Source organism: Alligator mississippiensis, chromosome 3 (genome assembly GCF_030867095.1).
Source record: "Alligator mississippiensis isolate rAllMis1 chromosome 3, rAllMis1, whole genome shotgun sequence".
Classification (NCBI taxonomy): domain Eukaryota; kingdom Metazoa; phylum Chordata; order Crocodylia; family Alligatoridae; genus Alligator; species Alligator mississippiensis.
In genome coordinates, this window is record NC_081826.1 from 276820478 (window position 1) to 276840429 (window position 19952).

The window sequence follows — 19952 nt, forward strand, 5'->3', positions numbered from 1 at the left end:
TTGTTGCCAAAATTGTATAATTTGCTAAAACACTACCATGCTCTAAATATTTATTTAGTAATAAAAACATTTTTAAGAAGCTGTAAACCTATGATCAAAGAAAACAAAATAAGAATTCTGCTTCATTTCAGAGGTTAAAGACCCCTTAGCATCTCCTGTCTGCATTCTAGAAGGAAGTTGCTGTTAATTATCTCCTAAATATAATGGGACTGTTGACATATCCAAATTACTTTCCTGGTGCTACAGGCAGAGACTTTGCACCCACTAAAACAAAAAGAAAACAACAGTCATTGCAGGTTTATTTTTATTTTTTTAACAGGCTGATACACATATTAGTGTAAAACTCATAGTCCATAAATTATGCAAGGAAAGGATTTCTTGGGGTGTTATCTTTTATTAGACTGCTATGTAGTTGGGATAGAGTTAGACAAGCTTTCCAGTGCAAGGGGCCTGATGAAGATATGCCATGTCTAACTCTGTCCCAACTACATAGTTGGTACAATAAACAGTATCACCATAAGAAAAACTTTGCTGTTCGCATTAGAGCTATGTGAAAATGAATTAACTTACTAAACTAAAAATCTTTTAAATTGCCTACTTGAAATAAAGTAATCCACTTATTTTTTGCTGCTGACTAATGCTTATTTTATGAAATATGTATTAAAAGCCATTTCCAGAGACTGGGAAAAGAGAATTGAAAAGAGAAAAATCATAACAACTGCCAAATTTGTGACACAAGGGTAAATTCTTATGCAGTTGTGTGAAACTTGGTGCAATATTTTTCTAAATTTCATGAATCGTGTTCACCATAAGCATGATGTGTAATTCCACATTATGTTGTCAGAGTAAAATCCAAGCACTTCCTTCCACTTTGGAGAATTTTGGCCAAGTGTTTCAAGTGACTAGTGATATGGTGGATGTGTGAACAACTTGAAGCCACTTAAAAGAATCTACTTTTCATAGACTGTTTGGCATTTTCTTTAATACTAAATCCCCTTTAAAGCACGTATATTTGAACATAAACATTGAAGCACTCAAAAATCATGAACTACAGATAAAAATTATTCATCCTTTCATTTTGAGAAGCCCATGCTTCAGGGGTTTTTTCTTGTTTTGTAGAGGAGTCAAAACCAAGGTGCAATTGAAAAAACTGTCCAGGAAAATAAATGAATTCTGAATTTTTTTTTCCTACCAAAATCCTAAATATTTAAGTTAAAAAATGTTGCTTTGTACCCTCTGGCTGCCTCATGATTTGATTTTCCTTTATAGACTAGGCTTCCATTTGGAGCTATATCCCTGTGATGCTGTAAAGTCTCTCCTTATGGTGAGGGTAGGTGGTTTCACCATGGAAGTCCCTGGCCACAGTGAGCCATAATAGATATAATCAGGATAAGGAACACAGCCTAGAAAGAAGGCCTGGCACATGAGAGGATAAAAATATAACTCCTGCTGGGCACTGGAGCCAGAATAGGAATCAAACACTTTGGCTAAGTACAGACGTTCAAAAAGCCTGAGCCTAAACTGATTCAATCTTTGCAAGTTAGTCTAACCTGCATAGATTGAACTGGCAAGCACGTTAATGGACATTCATTATTGATTCTAAAAATGAGGCCACGTGTCTACAGTGGCTCAGGCTAGAATCCATGGGGTGCTAATGTGAGCCCTCCTTTCCCTTTGTCAGTGCTGAGCTGAGGGGGGGGCATGGCCAGGCCCTGGCAGGCCTGAGTATGACTAGGGAGGGGTTTAAACCCCCACCCTAGCCTGCAGGAACCTCAGCTGTGGTGTGCCTGGAGGGGAAGGAGAGAAGCAGCTCTTGCCAGGCTTTTCAGAGGGGGGAGAGCATGGCCAGACCCTGCCCCTTGCTCTGGCACCAAAGGGTTGATGCCCCCACCCTCACCCCGTGGCTGGGGAGGGGAGGAGGAGGAGAAAAGGGGAAAACCTTGCTCACCACGGGGGTTAGGTGACAGCCCTACCAGCCTAGGTGTGGGAAGCTGGGAGCAAACTGGACATACAGTTCTAGTGGTCCCAGCCCAAGCCACAGCCCACTGGGAAGGGCCCTGCCCCTGCAGCCTGTTCCAGCCAAGCCCCTCTACACCCACCCTCAGCAGTGCTATAAGCCCACCCAGCTAAGCCCTGCAGCCCCAGCCTCAGCCCCATGCTGAAGTGGCAAAGGGGTTGGGAGGGGGCTGTCAAGGTGTCCCAGGGAGCACAAATCTCTTCCTGGTGGGGGGGGTGCACTGTGGGTGGCAGCAGGGTGGGCAAAGCTGCCACGGCCTGTGCAGGGTGAGCAGTGGTGGCAGCAACACTGGGAGGGGTGACTATGGGGGCTAAAGTGAATTTAGGGGTGATCATAGCTCCCCAAGCCCACCTAGCACTGCTGTCACTTAGCCCCTGCCACCCCTGTAGCCACCTCTCCCAGCCCCACCACTGCTACCAATCACCCCATGCAGGCTGTGGCAGCTCTGCCTGCCCCACTTCTACCCTCAGAGAAGCTCCCCCACCAGGAAGAGGCTTGAGCTCCCCAGAACACCGTGATTGGGGCTGCTGCCTGTCAGGGTCCCCCTGCCCTTGCCACTCCAGAGGCAGGGTAGGGGGTGTGGCCAGGTGAAGGTGATGGGAAGGGGGTTTCTTCCCCCTCTCTCCCCTGTTCCACTGGGGACTCCAGCCAGGCACAGCAGCCCCTGTCAGGGAGCGCTCAGCCTGCATGGGGGTGAGCGGCAGAGGCGGTGGCCAAGGCTGGCAGACCCTGGCTGCAGTCCCCCGGTAGGAGAAATGAGGGAGCAGGGAATAAACCCCTTCCCTGGGAGCTATGCCTGGTCAGCATCTGGCCATGCCCCCACTCCTGGTGCTAGAGTGGCAAGACAAGAGGGGCCCTGAGGGGCTGCTCTGCCCCAGCCAGGCAGACCCTAGCTGGGGTCCTTCAGGGGGTGAGGGGAGAGGAGGGAGGGGAGAATATACTTGCTCCCTGCCCCCTTTGTCTTAGAGGGCCATGCCAGGCTGGCATCTAGCCATGGCACTGCCCCTGCCCTGGATAAAGAGCAGAGGGGTAGGGCCAGCCCTGCTCTTTGGAGCAGACAGCACAGCTCAGGTAAGAGCTGCAAAGCATGCTGGTATGCTGGGGGACTCTGATTTAACTTGAACCAGGAAGGGGTCTGGGACAGAAGTTTCATAAACTGGCTTGACTTCAGTTAAATCTGATACTACATTCAGCCAGGCTTATCTTAAACCAGTTTCTGCCATTTTGAAACTGGTTTATGTACACTGAACTTCTGTTCTGTTATAGGTTTAAACCAGTTTCCGATCACTTAAACTGTTTTGTGTGTAACTTCTGTCTGAGTTTCAGGCATTTATTTTTTCAATGAGAAACTGAAATATTCCAAGGAGAGCACAGCCTTCAGGAGAAACTTCATTATACTGAAAAAGATAATTGTCTATCTCAACAATTATAGATAGAACATTTTTATCAATCCTCATTAATATTTTGGGGGAATGATAATGCTGATCAATACACATGTTTTTTTCTGTTGCCTTTGGATTTAATGTTATTCTGTTTGCTAAAGGTTGGATCCAAATGACATACAAACCCATGAATTCCTGGATTTTCATCTTCTGTGTTCCCAGCAGCACCAGTTGTGTATAGAATATTTTTAATAATATTAGTAATAAGATTTAAATAAACAAATCATACAATATTAGTACCCAATGGTGACAAGTTTCAAATTTTTGTGTTTCTGTAAAAATAATTCTGTCTTTTTGTACTCTCTAAGACAAGAGCAGACAAGAGTTTCACAACTGAGTCCTACCATGATCGAGTAGAGGTGTTCAAAGAGGTTCTCAAAACAAAACAAGAATATTTTGAGTATGGAATGGTTTTGAAATTGAAACCTACAGAAAAAACAAAAGAAGCTTTGAATTTTTCTAGTGGCTACAAATATTCTGCGGAAGGAAGTTTTCATTCTATCCTGCATTATGACCAAGAAAGGGTAAGCTCAATAGAATCTAGCCCACAGAGCCAGGGATGATCTTCACCCTTGCCCTGGACAAGCAGTGTGATTGGGTAGGATTTTGTCTGTACTGCAGCAGATGGGGAGAAATAGGGGTAGGTCAGAATCATCAGCTCACCTCAGAACCGAACCAGGTTGATCTGGCCTGCCCCTGAAAAAGTTTGCCACCACTGGAACAAAGATTAATGTGCCACAGGAATATAGGAAGTCTTGTCTTCCATGCTGTTCAGAATGCTTACTGCTTTCCCAGCACATGAGAATGAAAATATGTTGGCAATTACAAGGATGACGGACCCTGGGAACAAGGATTAGCTGTTCTTTCACTCTGTTCCTGGTTGCTGGGAGCAGAGCAAAGGGAGCATCCAGGCAAATCCACTGACTTCTCAGACCAAGGACCCCATTTCAGGAAGTGGGTTAGAGGGCTTTGCCCTGCTGTGCCAGTCCCTTCCCAGACCTACCGGGCACTCCTTGTTCTGGGGAAGCACGGAGAGCATTGCCTTGCTGTTCACCTCCCCAGCCAGACAGGGAGGGGAGCATACCATGGTTCATTCTTGCAAGAAAGTTTCTCTTGCAAGGTAGATCTTCCAGGCTGACACCAGATGGAGCATGTTTCCCCCAAGAGAAATTGAATGGATATGTGTACACTTGTCATTTTTTCCAGGAGAGCACCAATCCTGGTAAAAATGTAACATCTGTATGTGGCTCTAAATGCCCCTATCTTTCAGTTTTGAGAGAGACAACACATAGATCTTTGCTTAGGTTGTGATATGAGTTTTCTCATTAGGGATAGCAGCAGCAGCATAAGTTATGATCATGGTAATAAATATATCTGATAGTAAAGCTAAAGTAGAATGTGCAATTCACATGATTTGCATTGTTTTCCATAGAGGGAATGTTGGCCTAATTTGTGCCCATTACATGATTTATGTTAAATTGAGCCACATGCTTCATTTAAGAACAGCAAGGAACTAGAAGCTCATATGAGGAAGGTTTTAATCCTGTTCCTTGTTGTACCTAGTGGCCAAAATCCAATTGACAATAGTGGTGAGAAAAACAGATCCCATTATCTGGTAAACTAGCTCGAACTATTTCTGTATGTTGCAAAATTAGGTCAGGAAAGGATTTTAGAGGGGCAGTATGGAAAGACAAGAAAAGAAAAAGCAGTTGGTATCAGGAAACAGAGGGACACAAAAGACCTAATTTGCTGAAATCAGGAAGTGGAGAGTTTTGCAAAAATGGAAAATAACTAAAGTTATCTTGTTACTACTTCCATTTAAATTTTAGGTGAAGTTTTAGGAGACTTCTTATTATGTCTAATCAAGGTTGTCCATCATGTCCTAAAATGCTATATTATTAAGACTAGTTCTGAATATCTTTTTAAATAAAATATATCTGATTGCATCTTTTATACTATACCCCCCGAATGGATAATTAATCTCTTGTTTTCTCATTGCTCATGAATTCAGAACCAAACCTTTCTGCTTGTAAAAGGAAAAGTACAACTAGGAAGATTTCAAATGCGTAGTCGTGATGTTCGTCTAACAGATGCTTTCCTTGATGATTTAAATTTTCTGCCAGTTGAATATGACAAAGGGGAATATTTTAGATTTCTAGAAAATTATGGAACTCACTACGCTGTCTCTGGGACTGTGGGAGGAAAATATGAACTCGTATATGTGTTGGATAATTATGCCATGAATTTAAAAGGTATGCATTTTATTGCTCTATCTGTAACACATTGATCAGGAATAGTTAGGCTTTCAGTCCTGTAAAGTAATGTGTGAAAGACAAACCCTTGTGTTTAGCTGGAGCCTGACTGAGGTCACGGAGCAGTGTATGAGCCAGGAATCTTCCTATATTGTGCATTTCATTGCAAGTGTAGTACTTTAGTCAATCGTTTTCAAAATAAAGCCCTGATCCCAAACTAATATCTGTTACACCACAATATTCACTGGTATCATGGAGTCACTCCAGAATGAAATGTCTTTCATTAAGATTTCGATCTGGCCTCATTAACTTTACAGCTATATTTTTAAGATGATCCAATGGAAATCAATAATCTGTGAAAATATTTTATTTTAAAACTATTTAAGGAACTAGTAGTAGATTGGAGGCCGTGTTGTCTGGCTCAGAAAGAATCCCACATTTTAATACTGGATGAGCCTTACTTGGGCAACTTGTCAATTGATTTCCTTGTGCCCATTACCCAGAATGGATGTAAGATGATATAAATGATATAGATGATGTAAGTGGGAAAATTAAGAGCCTGACTGAAACCATATACAACACTGAAGTATGGTGAACTATTTTCAGTACCTTTACATTAATGTTGGAGCCTTCCTTACAGGCTAAGTACAGACAGTCAAAAAGCCAGAGGCTGAATCAATTTAGTCTTTGTAGGTTAGTCTAAACTACAGAGATTAAACTGAGAAACAACTAGACACACATTTACTTGTGATTCAGGAGATGCAGCCACATGCCTGCAGTGGCTCAGGCCAGAATCCAGGGGCACTAGAGCACAGCTCCCTGGTACATAGCCCGCATGAGCTGTGTGTTCACTTCCTCTTCCTGGTGCCCCCAAAGTCTCTGGGATTTGCTGTCCAGACTCACAATAGCAGGACTCTTCCTGCTACCAGGCATAGGCAGGGCCTGCTTCCAGGTGCCTCTGGGACTTGTAGTCCACAGTCACAGCCAGCAGTCCCTGCCCCCCTACTCCTGCAACCCTCATCTGCTGGAGCAGACAGAACAGCCCAGCCCAGGGCTAGAATGTATGCTGGGATGCTGAGAGACAGATTTAACTTAAACCGGGGCAGACATTGCATAAACCAGTTCGACACAAATCAGTTAAGTATGATACTAAATTCAACCAGATTTATTTTAAACCAGTTTCAACCATTTTTAAACTAGTTTATGTGCACTGAACTTATGTTCTGTTACAGGTTTAAACCAATTTCTGGCCACTTAAAGCAGTTTATGTGTAACTTTTGTCTAGCCACAGGGTTTAAAATACAAACATAGTAACTTCATCTTTCCTCACATGCAGGTCTGAGATGTGTGTTTTTGTGATGAATAAAGGCAAAAATAATCCAAATGTTACTTATACTATGATGGGCTTTACACAGGAAAGAGATCTCAGAGTCAATGTGGACAATTTGCTAGAAACAACAGTGCAGTGCTCAGCAGCCATCAGCAAAGCAAACAAAACGTTAAGAATTATTAAGGGAATTGTGAACAAAATGGAAGTTGTCATTATACTCCTTTATAAATTCATGGTTTGTCCATACCTTGAATACTCTGTCCAAGTCCCCATATCTCAAAAATGATATAGAAGAACTAGAGAAGGTACATAGCAGGGCAAGGCTGATTAGTGGTATGGAGGGGCTTACATATGAAGAGAGACTGAAAAGACTAGGCCTGTTCATCTTAGAAAAGAGATATGTGAGGAAGATATGATAAGGGTTTACAAAATACTAAATGGTGAAGAAAAAGTAAATAGGAGTGTTATTTGCTATCTTTCACAATACAAGAACTAGGGGACAAAATGAAACTAGTAGCTCATTTGCTAAAATTAACAAATTGAAGTTCTTTCTCATACAGCTCATAATTAAAGTGTAGAATTCATCCCCACCAGAAGCTGCAGAAGTTGACAATTTAGCCAGATTCAAAATGAGACTGGACAAATTTTGGGAGGAAAGGTGAATCAGTAGCTACTGAGCATGGGAATTAAGAGTACAGGCTATGAATCAGAACTTTCTAGACCCTAAATGCTGGAGGCTACAAGTGAGAGAGGAACAATTGCAAAATCTCTAGTCATACCCAGGTCACTCTCCTTTTCAGCACCCACTCTCTGCCATTGTGTGATATGATACTGGGCCAAATGGACCCATGATCTGACTCAGTAAATGGCAGTTCTTATGTTCTTAACTGATTGTTCTGATATAAACTGGGGAAAAAAAAGTAATGCTCATGAAAATACTGAAGATCATGGGGAAAGAAAATTGAAGTGCCAATTTTAGTATAAGAAATAAGCAAAACGCAAGAATATTCTGATATTGTGTTTACTTTCTAGGTAAGTCTAGAGACTAAAAAGTATGAGGAAAATGCCCATTGACAGCTGTGCTGCAAGATCAGATCAATGATTTCAGATGAACTGAAAAGAATAGATGGAAATGATGGAATAAATCAAGGGTGCCAAACTCACCAGGCCCTCCAGGCTGATATGGGGTCAATTCACAGGCTGGGATCAGTGGCAAAGAACTGACCCCACATGCTGGATCCAGGGTGTGGGACTGGTCTGGTCTAGGCACATGTGGCATGCCTCCCTGACCAGTTTCGCACCACAGGTGCCCCCCCTGGACTGGCCCCATACACCACATGTGTCTCAAACCAGTCCTGTGCCCTGCCTGCATCATGTGCAAGGCCAATCCAATACGCACCATATGCAGAATATAGGCTTATGCCAAGATACAGCACCACAGACCAGATAATAGAGCTCTACAGACTGAATCTGGCCTGCAAGACAGATTTTTGACACTCGTGTAATAGATGAGTGGAATTACATGAACTTTATGGTATAAAAGAGGAGCCTTTTCCAGGAACAACTTGGTTAAGACTGGGTGATATGGGAAGGAACAGATTGAGAGGCTTGAGAGAGAGAATACATATAAAATAAGTACTGATAAACTGTAGTGAAAGAAGCAATTACCCAGAGCAAAGAAGGAAAAGATCATCCTTCCAAAAAGAAAAGTTATAGGTAGCAGGAAACACCAGTTGTTTAAGAAGCTGAAAGTAAAGAAAGGGAAATAGAAATCAGTCTACAGATAATTCCAATTTTCCTGATTGCCATACAGCAGCCTACTCCTATGTCACAGTGTAGCCACTCAAGGGACATGAAGTGCACTGAATACATGGTGAAGGTGAGGAAATAGGAGGGAAGGAGGAAGCAAAACTTTTCAACAGTGTTGAAATTTAGCCTCCAAGAGGAAAACACACATGAATTAGTTTTGCCTTTCAGTTACTAAAAAAAAGGTGACTTTTCCTTCAATGATCTCCTCATTAACTCCATTTGCAGGCATCCATGTAGAAGATGTAAAGAAATGTCTTGGCTATCATTTAGATACCAGTTTAGTATCAAAAGATTTGGATTACCAATTAAAAATTAAAGGTGGTAAATGTGAAAACATCACCATAACTTCAACATGTAAGTATATCTTTATTTTGTACCTGCCCCAAGCTGAAAAGTCTTTTCCTTAAAGGAAGATTATATTGACTTTTTCTCCTTTTTTAAAGCTGCCAGGGGCCTTGGACAGACATGAATACTTGTTCTGCTACAAACTTTGCAACACTATAACAACATAGCGTTATGAGCATTACAAAATGAAGCATTACAAAGCTGCCACAACGGTGTGCTTTCCAGCTAAGGGGGTTGCTCCTCTGCTCCCCGCCACACCTCTGCCCCTCATGGAAACCTGTCTATGAACCCAGTCACTGACAGCCTGTCCTCTCCATCGGGAAAGCTGCCAGCAATCAGTGGGCAGTGGTGAGTGGTTGCCAACCCATGGTTGGCGCTTGCCACCCCCCACTACCAGCAGTGTCGGCCGCATTTGTGGGAGCTACCCACTCACCACCGCCAGGCTGCTGCAGCTGGCGCAGCCATGCCCCCCTCCCCCCCCCCAGCCACCAGGGGCGCACACCATTCATATCTGTAGTGCCGTGGGGGTGCACATCTGTGCACCCACTTTCTGCAGCACTACAAGGGTATATGTAGCACTATAAATGTAATGTCTGTCCACAGTCTAGTGTCTCAGTTTAATATAGTATTCACAAAAAGCAGAGAAAGAAAGATTCACGCCCAAGCACAGGAGAAGCAGATATTGCAGGCTTTCCACAGTGCCCTGTTCCAGCACCTCAAACCTTAACTGCAAGATCCCTGCCAATCTAAGCGTTGTATTTCTCTCAACCACATCAGATAATAAACTGACTACTCAAATAACAAGTGCTCTGCCAATTGCTGTGGGATTTGGTATATACCCTCAGTTGTACCATATATTTCCCTTTCTTCTATTTTTTATTTTAAGCAGCTGCGACATTTACAAGATTACATTTTTTTCTCCAGTATTAGGGAATTATCAAAGAATTGAAATGATCACTAATATCTCTTAATACATTGATAGGGCCTTCCATCTTTTCATTTACAGGGAGATGGGCTAACAGGGCTAGGATGCAATCACCTGTGCATCAATGAACTTTAAACATCTAGTATTTTCTCTGTCATTTTGCAGTGGAGAAAAAACATGATGCAGTGATTGATGATGTCCTTTCTTTTGTTGATGGAGGGAAGATTGATTTTTCAGTTAAGATAAAAGAAATGCTACTGAGAGGAGCCCAAGTGGTTGATATACAGGATTACCTGCAGTGGGCCACCTCACTGGTGGATGCTCCAGTGGTGATACAACAGAGGGTAAGGAGATTTCTTCTAGGCTGAATACATTACAAAATCTTCATCTTAAACCACCTGTGGCAGATTTTAGCCCTTTTTTCAGGCAAGTGGTCTAAAATTTTGTAGGGAAAAAAGATTTGGATATAATTGTAGGAAAAAAATATTATGGGCTTTTTTTTCTCCACAGCCATCTCCAATCCATACGCTTGTTCCAGTTAAGATGAGAGATGCGCATACGAAGAAACAAAATTTGGAAAGAGCAATTGAGGACTATGTGACTGAACATAGTGTGTGCAAATGCGAGCCTTGCCAAAATGGTGGCACTTTGGTGGTGATAGACGGAGAGTGCATCTGTATGTGCTCCAGCTATTTTAAGGGAATTGCCTGCCAGATTGCCAAAGGAAAAGAAAGTGAAGGTTAGTAGATAGTGGAGCACCATGTTCTCAGCAGATATAAATTGGCATGCAATAGAGTGCTTTGAAAGTCTGGACTTTACCTAAATGAAATGGGACACTGCCCTTAAATCCTTTTTTAGATATCACAGAACATTCTTATACATGCTTCTGGCCTATTTCGCTGGGTATAAGACATAGAAGTTAATTTTAGCCAGTGAGTTTTTCATGATAAATTATAGATTCATAGATTCATAGATGTTAGGGTCGGAAGGGACCTTAATAGATCATCGAGTCCGACCCCCTGCATAAGCAGGAAAGAGTGCTGGGTCTAGATGACCCCAGCTAGATACTCATCTAACCTCCTCTTGAAGACCCCCAGGGTAGGGGAGAGCACCACCTCCCTTGGGAGCCCGTTCCAGACCTTGGCCACTCGAACTGTGAAGAAGTTCTTCCTAATGTCCAATCTAAATCTGCTCTCTACTAGCTTGTGGCCATTGTTTCTTGTAACCCCTGGGGGCGCCTTGGTGAATAAATCCTCACCTATTCCCTTCTGTGCCCCCGTGATGAACTTAAAGGCAGCCACAAGGTCGCCTCTCAACCTTCTCTTGCGGAGGCTGAAAAGGTCCAGTTTCTCTAGTCTCTCCTCGTAGGGCTTGGTCTGCAGGCCCTTGACTATACGAGTTGCCCTTCTCTGGACCCTCTCCAGGTTATCTGCATCCATTATGAAGGTATGAGATTCATTACAAGTCTTCGTTTCACCTACATCCACTAGCGCGCCTTGTAAAGGCATCCAAAAATTCACTTACACTGAAATAATTGAGGTGAATAACATTTTGGAGAAGCAATTCCATAGAACCAGGGCAGTGATCCAGGTTCTGGTAAGAGTTCCTTTTTCATGTTACTAACTGGGTTTACCTCTGTTCCTCTGCAAAAGCCTGGTGCTTGCATATGCTTAAGTTTTATGGGGCATATGTAGATGAAATGGGGGGCCCTAAATTGAAGCGGTGGGTTTTAAAAAACACTGCTTCAATTTAGGCCTAATTAAACCCCCATGTGATGCACACACCCCACTGACTTACCTACCTCTCTGGAGGGGAGGGCAAGCTACCAGCAGGCAGAGTGGTCCCTGGGCTGCAGGGGGGCTGGTGCTTCCATCCGCGGCAGCTGCAGGCCCCCCCCCCGCCAGGCAGCACCCAGCTTGGGCAGTCCTGGTGGGCACTGGAGCCGTGGAAGGAAGCTCCAGGCCCCCACGCAGCTCAGGCAGGCACGCAGTGCGTGGGTGGGGAGATCAGGTTTGCCACTTTTCTTGAGTGGAGCTGTTTTTTCCGGGCTGCTGCCAGGCTGCTTACAAGGCTTCCTGCAGAGCCCCTGAACCACACAGAGCCCCTGAGCCGCACTTAGCTGTAAGGTCATCAAACTAGAACCCAAGTCATTTAAGGTGCATTACGCTGCCAAATTTCCTACAGCAGCTGGAATTAATGTGCAATATGCCACCATGTGCAAACACCAACACCATTAAAGTGATACAAAACCATTTAGACCACTTTAAAGTGTCGTGTACACACGCCTCTTGTTTTATCTACACACGGCCATGATGACCAATTTATTGGATCTCTGTTTCATGGAGTCTCTACTCTGCCCCAGCCCAGCTGCCAGTTTTCTTGATCCCTATTCACACATGAGCAGCATTCCCTCTGAGCTGCATGGCATGCGCGGCCATGCAGGTATGCCTAGTGTATGAGGTACTCCGGTATGAGTGTGCCTGCACAGCCATGCAGCTTAGAGGGAACACTGCACATGAGAAAGCAGAGAAAAACAAACTTCCCCTGATGTTCTACCATACCTGTAACACGTTTGCCACACCATGTTTTTCTGTTCCATTTTGTCAAACACTCAAGAACTGGATAATTAAGCACATAGCCTCAGCATTTGCAATAAAGTAGCAATTGCAAGGACAAATACAAATCCAGAAGGAATCATATCTGTTTATATGAAGGCATTATTTACGCTGGGTTTTAGCTATTGGTATAGTTGCACCAGCATAGAGTCCCAACACAGACACAAGTTACATCAGTGCTGTATGGTTTCAACAGTACAGCTTACCCAGTTTTAAAGTATGCTACTCTGTGCCAGTGGGAATCAAGCTGCACTGGTATAAATGGGATCTATATTAGGGAGTTGTACTGGTGTCGCTACACTAGTGGCTAGGTGTTTTTAACTGGTGTATGCAATAGTAGCGCAAGATATCAATGGTGCTCTGCCAGTTTGCAATAGGGTAAGAGTGGCCAGTCTGTGGCACACTCCTACAAGTTGCATGGAGAACATCTCTATGTGAGATGCAAAAGATCGGGGAGAGGACAGGGGACAAAAAACAGAGTAGCAGATTGGGCAGAGGAAGAGGATCAGAGAGGCACTCAGGGAAGGCACAAGGTTTAATTTCTGGCATACCTGCCAAAGTTGCCCCCTCCCCCACTGCAATAGGGTGGACATGGAGTCCAATGGAGAAAAAGAACCTGAAGCAAAAATGATGATTTGCTAAATGTAGCTTTACCATGAAAAGTGACTGTGTAAAAACAGCACTTCCATATGCTGTGCTATGGTAGCCAGGTGTTTAATGAACAAGTGTCTCAAGTGGGGCTCAGACTGTAATGTTTAGGCATCTAAATAGAGAGCTATGCTTTTGGATCATTGGCCTCATGGGTGTTCAGAGTCAACTCAATGTGTGCATGTATGGGAGAAAGGAAGGCAGTGACAATCATTTGGTTCTGGAGAGTCACCAGAGCAGGAGATGAATTCTGCTCTATCTTATGCATCATTAACATAGTTTACTACTACATTCCAACTAGTTACACCTGTGCAGAACTAATTCAGGTTTGGTTTCCTATGACAGCTAAGCAAGTCACTAATGGAGGCTGGAGCTGCTGGACTGCCTGGTCCCCCTGCGTGCGAGGAGAACATACTCGAACGCGTCAATGTAATAATCCCGAACCGGGCCCTGGAGGCAAGCAATGCGAAGGTGAAAGTATCGAAACAAGCTTCTGTGCTGAAGAACTATAGTCGTACCAGTTTAAAAATGGGTTAGTAGGCTCTGTGTGATAGAACTATAATTGCTGGCTCTTAAGCCCCTTAACTAACATATGGAGCCTTGAAAGTTTGATTCTCTCAGGAGGAGTTATTGATGCTCTGAATGTATATTCTTCCATTCAAACAACAGGCAGTTTCCTTCTTTCTAGCTGGCTGGCTGACCCTAGGAAGCTGGTTTCCCTCCTCCATCTCAGTGCCATCCTCACAACTGCTGTGCTCCCTTTCTTCTTCCTTGCAATACTTTCTGCATTAAATGTACCACTTGTCCCAGCATCCTTCAGCTCCTGTGCTCATAATCAGGTCCATGGGAACCTCTCCACCAACATGGCTTAGCTTCTGATCAGCCTTGTCCACTATTGTTTTGGGCAGAGGCTTCCTATAGTTTCCAATCAGCACTGTATAGGGGGGCATTTAATTGTTCTTTCAACTTAAAGGAAGTAGAATCGCTGTGATGTATGCATTTGCCTATCAGGAAAAGAATCTTCAAAAACTACCAAAATTGTAAAAAAAAAATCTATGGTTCTCCAATCCATAATATAAACTGTGCAAATTGGCCCTAAATGAGCTGGTAACAGTCAGTGGAGAATAGATTTCATAGACATTGGGGCTGGAAGGGACCTCAGAAAATCGAGTTCAGCCCCCTGCCTCAGGAGCAGGAAGCCAGCTAGGGTCAAAGGATCCCAGCAAGATACACGTCCAAACGCTTCTTAAAGGAGTCCAGAGTAGGTGCTTGCACCACCTCTGGAGGGAGCCTATTCCAGGCCTTGGGGGCTTGGAAATTTTTCCTTATGTCCAGCCTAAAATGGTCTTGGAGGAGTTTGTGACAGTTGGTTCTTGTCATCCCATGGGGCGTTCTGGTGAACAGATGTTCCCCCAGATCCTGATGCACAACCCTGATGTACTTATAGGCTGCCACCAGGTGTTCCCTGAGCCTGTGCTTTTCCAGGCTGAAGAGTCCCATGGCTTTCAGCATCTCTTCATAAGGCCTATTCTCTTGCCTTCTGATCATGCACATGGCTCTCCTCTGGACTCTCTCAAGCTTCTCCACATCCTTCCTGAATTGTGGAGCTGAAAATTGGATGCAGTACTCCAGATGTGTCCTCACCAAGGCCAAGTACAGCAGGAGGATGACATCCTGAGATTTACTTAAGAAGCATCTATGGATGCAAGCCAGAGTTTGGTTTGCTTTACCAGCTGTGACATCACATTGGTGGCTCATGCTCATCTTGTGGTCAGTCATGACCTCCAAGCCCTTTCGTCCTTGGTGCTAGCGAGCATAGCACTGCTGAGCCTATAAGCATGCTGCAGGGTTTTTTTTTCCAAGGTGGAGTACCTTGCATTTGTCAGTATTGAAAGTCATCAGGTTTGTATCTGCCCACTTTTTCAGCCTATCCAAATCACCCTGCATCACCAGCCTATCCTCCAGAGTGGACGCTTTACCCCAAAGTTTGGTGTCATCGGCAGATTTGGCCAGTCCACTTCTGACACCTGTATCCACATCATTGATAAAGACGTTGAAGAGAACAGGTCCAAGGACGGAGCCTTGGGGGACACCACTGGTCACGGAGTGCCATGATGATTTGCTTCCATCGACCACCACTCTCTGCGTTCAGTCTCAGAGCCAATTCTCCAGCCGTTGGACTGTGATGTAGCTGACACCACAGTTGGCCAGTTTTTCCAAGAGGAGATCAGGGGACACCAGATCAAAGGCTTTTTTGAAGTCCAGATATATGATGTCAATCTCTTCTCCCTTGCCCAGGTGATATGTCCCCTGGTCATAGAAGGAGATGAGATTGGTCAGGCAAGACCTACCTACAACAAACCCATGCTGGCTGTCCCTCAGGATGCTGACATCAGCCAGCTTGTTAAGAATGGACTCTTTGATTTTTTCCAGAATCTTACCAGGGACTGAGGTCAAGCTGATTGGCCTGTAGTTCCCTGGATCTACTTTCCTCCCTTTCTTGAAGATGGGCACCACATTGGCCTTCTTCCAATCTTCAGGTACTTCACCTGAGCGCCAAGAGTTTTTGAAAATCTTGGCCAGTGGTTGGGCTATGACTCCTGCCAGCTCCTTAAGTACTCTGGGGTGCAATCTGTCAGGACCTGCTGATTTGAAGGTGTCCAGCCTCTTGAGGTGTTCCTTTACAAGGTCTACACCAGTGCTGGGTATAATTTCACCCTCACCCTGGCTGTCCCTCAGCTTGCTAGGCAAGGCGGACCCTTGAAGTTGATGAAAAACCAACACAAATTTACCCATTAAGCAGATTAGCTTTTTCCTGGGAGTTGGCTGTCTGTTGTCCCATTTGGTTTAGCAGGGGTCCAATGTTACCCTTGCTTTTCTTCCGACTCCTCACATATCTAAAAAAGGACTTTTTATTGTCCTTGATATGTGTAGTCAGGTGGGCTAGGAGAAGTGTCCATGGGCAAAGGCAGCCAAACTGTTTTCTGTGTTAAGACTGTTTCCACCACCTCCGAACTGCAATGTAAGGTGACTTCATAGACGTTAGGGCTGGAAGGGACCTCGAAAGATCATTGGGTCCAGCCCCTGCCCAAAGGGCAGGAAGTCAGTTGGGACCAATGACCCCAGCAAAGTGAGCATCCAAACATTTCTTGAACATATCCAGAGTAGGTGCTTGCACCACTTCTGCAGGGAGTCTATTCCAGGCTCTGGAGACTCGGACAATAAACAAGTATTTTCTTATGTCCAATCTAAAACAGTCTTCCAGCAGTTTGTGATTGTTTAACTTTGTTATGGAAGGGACATGTTAGTCTCAAGGTGTAAGCAGGCCTTGGAAAGAAACAGTCATGTCTAAAGGGAGCCCAGGGTGTGCCAGTCATCCACTAGTGCAAGGATTTATGCCAGTGGTGTAAATTAGTAGTTGCAAGGAGACACGCTGACCTGAACTGGGGAGCTACAATCTGCTTCATTCATCACCTTGTCTCCTCTCCGTCTAAGCAATCTTAAATGACTAGCATCACAAGATCTGCTTTATTTATTCCCTCGGTTCACCACTGGCCAGGGAAATAACAGCAATGAAGGGAAATGTTATGCACAATCTACCTATTCAGGGGTGGTTTCTACTGCATTTCTGTTTAATTAAAAGGTAAAATGTATTTAAGGCTGGAAATGTCAGAAGTGCTGAGCACCCATGATTTTAGCTGCAGTCACTGCAAGTACTAGGTGTCCAGATCTTCTAAAGCTCATTTCTTATTTCCATTATTCAATTAGAAACTTAGTTGAGGCACCTTTAGACCATGTTCCTGATAATTCAGGCCAATATTAACCCACTTGAAAGATAGAGCTATATAGGTATATTATCCATTTATATTATAAATGCTACATAAAGTTATGCTAATATTAGCATATTAATAGTCATTATCTACAAGAAATGACCTAATTTTCTTTTGAAAGGTGATTGCTATGAAAACAATACTCAGATGTGCACAAACTCAAAACTACAAATGTTGCATCCAGCTGGCAGAGAAGGCAGCAAAGGACTATCCAGATGTATGCTTCATGAGTGCCTGCAGCTTGAATGATTTGTAATCAAAACCAAATAAGATAAAATAAACATGTTTAAGGATATGAGCTGGTATAATCTGAGTTCAATGTTTTTTTACTTTTCTAAATATATTTTTCTCTAGCGTTAGAATAGATACTACCTGATTCTCCCAAAGCAGAGGCAGAGTGACTTCCATCCTTTACAGTCTTTTGTGTTTATATTGACCTACTGTTTCCTTAGGCCAAAGCTGTCCAACTTGCAGCCAGTGGGCCACGTGCAGCTCAAGAGGGTTTAATGTGTAGCTCTTACCTGCCTACAACATGCCCCATCATTCTGGCTGCTTCTGCAGCTGGGATCTCTAGGTTCTCCCTCCCTCCCTCATCTTTGCCTTCCTGCTCCTGCCCAGGGGCAAGGCAGCACAGTCCATGACACCAGGGGAGGCCATGACTTGGTGCAACAAGGGCACTGAGGAAGGGAGCCACCCAATCTGTGGTGCAGGAAATTGCTGCCTACCTGCACACTGGAACAGCTGCCTGTTTGCAGTGCCATGAGTTCGGGGGTGGTGCCTGCATGGTGCAGCCCAGAGACCCATGACTCACCAATGCAGCCCACATGGCATGTAGCCCTCACCACTTAGAAGTTGGACAGCCCTGCCTTAGACCAATGCTGCTCAGGGGCTGCAGGATCTCAGAAGCCTGGTTGGAGTTTTGATGGGTTAATCTCAGAAAGCTGAGGTGAGAAATGGTAACTTCCCACTAACTCTTTGTAACATTATGGGCAAACACCTCACTTTTGGCCTCTCTCTAGAATGCCTTTCCTATGCTCCCTTGCTTAATAGGCTGTTTGCTCTTGGACAAACCCCAGGTCACCCAACTCTACTGGCTTCAGTCAAATTGCTTCTCACTGACCAAAACCTAACCCGACTACTTTTTGTTTGTTTGCCTTTGGCTATATTCACAATGTTATATTTAGCGGTCCAGGCACATGACAACCAGGTTTGCACCCTGGACAGTTGAGCCAGCAGCAGCAACATCTGCAGTGCTCAGGCCAGAGTCTACTGTTCTTATGAGTCTACTCTTCTTAAGTGAGCATCTGGGACTGGTGCCCCTGTCACCCACTCCTAATTGTGCTAAAATTGTCTCCTGATTCATATTTCTAATGCCATTTTATATTACTCTGGCATAAAAAGTTTCTTAAAAGTGAATGTAAATGTAATTTATTCCTTCTCTAAAGGACTCTTTACACCACCAGAGCAAATTACAATGTGAATGTTGCTGATGTACTGAACCTATCACCTATAGACACTTTTACATGTGCTCCAGGATGCGGGGATGGGTGTTTTAATTAGAGCAGGTCTTGGGAACCTCTCTAATTAAAACATCCACAGCATCTCATGTATTTAGCATCCTAAATTTCAAAATGGTGGTGGGGGCACTTTAACTAAAGCCCATTCAATGAAATTTAGGTAAAGCTCCCCCGTTGCCATTTTGAAACACAGGAACATTGAATACATGAGACTGCAGCATACTGGAGTGTTTTGATTAGAAGACTCCAAAAGACTTGATTAATCTAATCAGAACATATCAGAGCCCATGTATAGATGCCCTATGATAGGGGTGCAAAATACAGGGTAGCTTGGTGCAGGGGGTGAGCCCCTCTGTAAGATTAGAAAAATCATAACCCCCAGGGGGTCTCTTATCAGATTTCTCCTTCCAATGAACCGGTATAATTATTTTTGCAGACACCGTCCCCCACCCCCGCAAGTCAAAGTGTAAATTGAACCCTGCCTCTGATGCTGATCAATGTTGTTTGGTATTTTCCTTGTCTTCCCTTTTCTAACTATCAGTCTGTGGTCTCTTGCCTGACATGAGCTCCTACAGTCCTTTTGTTCTATGTTTGTACAGCACCTAGCACCATGGGATTCTGGTCCATGAGTGGATCTTCTGGATGTGACAGTAATATGAAAAATGAAAGGCAGCACCCCAAATGGATCTCCGACCTCCTGAAAGCTCCCCATTCTAGGGTGACTGTTTGAGAAGGAATGTATAGCAGTTGCTATAGAGTGGGGGGAGAGGGGCTCATCGTAACTAGTGGACACAACACTGGATGGAAAAGAAGTAGCTTCCAGGCTGACTCTGCCACAGTGGCCTTGAAAATGTTGGTTTTGCCTCTTTGCTTCTGTTTCCCCCCTCTGTGAAATGGAAATCGTTTCATAGTTTCTAGAGTTGGAAGGGACCTGAACAGATCATTAAGTCCGACCCCCTGCCCTGGGTAGGAACGAGTGCTGGGATCATAATACCCCAAACAGATATCTATCCAACCTCCTCTTGAAGACCTCCAAGGTAGAGGAGAGCACCAGCTCCCTTGGGCTGGAGCACCCTTACCTTGGGAGCCCATTCCAGAGCCTGGCAACCCTAACTGTAAAGTAATGCCTCCTGATATCAAGTCTGAACCTGCTCTCAATCAAGTTGTGTCCGGTATTCCTTGTTATCCCAGGTGGTGCCTCGGAAAACAGAGCCTCACCTAT

At 44.2% G+C, this 19952-nt stretch overlaps 1 protein-coding gene across 2 annotated transcripts in view; it reads left to right on the plus strand.

The window, feature by feature from the left end:
- C9 (complement C9) overlaps positions 1-17508 on the plus strand; it is a 36290-nt gene extending 18782 nt beyond the window's left edge. The window contains exons 6-12 of one of the 2 annotated variants that reach the window (XM_014594005.3): positions 3768-3983; positions 5471-5711; positions 9076-9204; positions 10286-10464; positions 10631-10859; positions 13729-13915; positions 17335-17508. In XM_014594005.3, the coding sequence (XP_014449491.1) occupies positions 3768-3983; positions 5471-5711; positions 9076-9204; positions 10286-10464; positions 10631-10859; positions 13729-13895 (1161 nt within the window). In that variant the 3' untranslated portion in view covers positions 13896-13915; positions 17335-17508. Of the gene's footprint in view, positions 1-3767; positions 3984-5470; positions 5712-9075; positions 9205-10285; positions 10465-10630; positions 10865-13728; positions 13916-17334 lie in introns of those variants that run through there. The other variant, XM_019496137.2, reaches the window with a different exon arrangement.
- The last annotated feature ends 2444 nt before the right edge of the window (positions 17509-19952 follow it).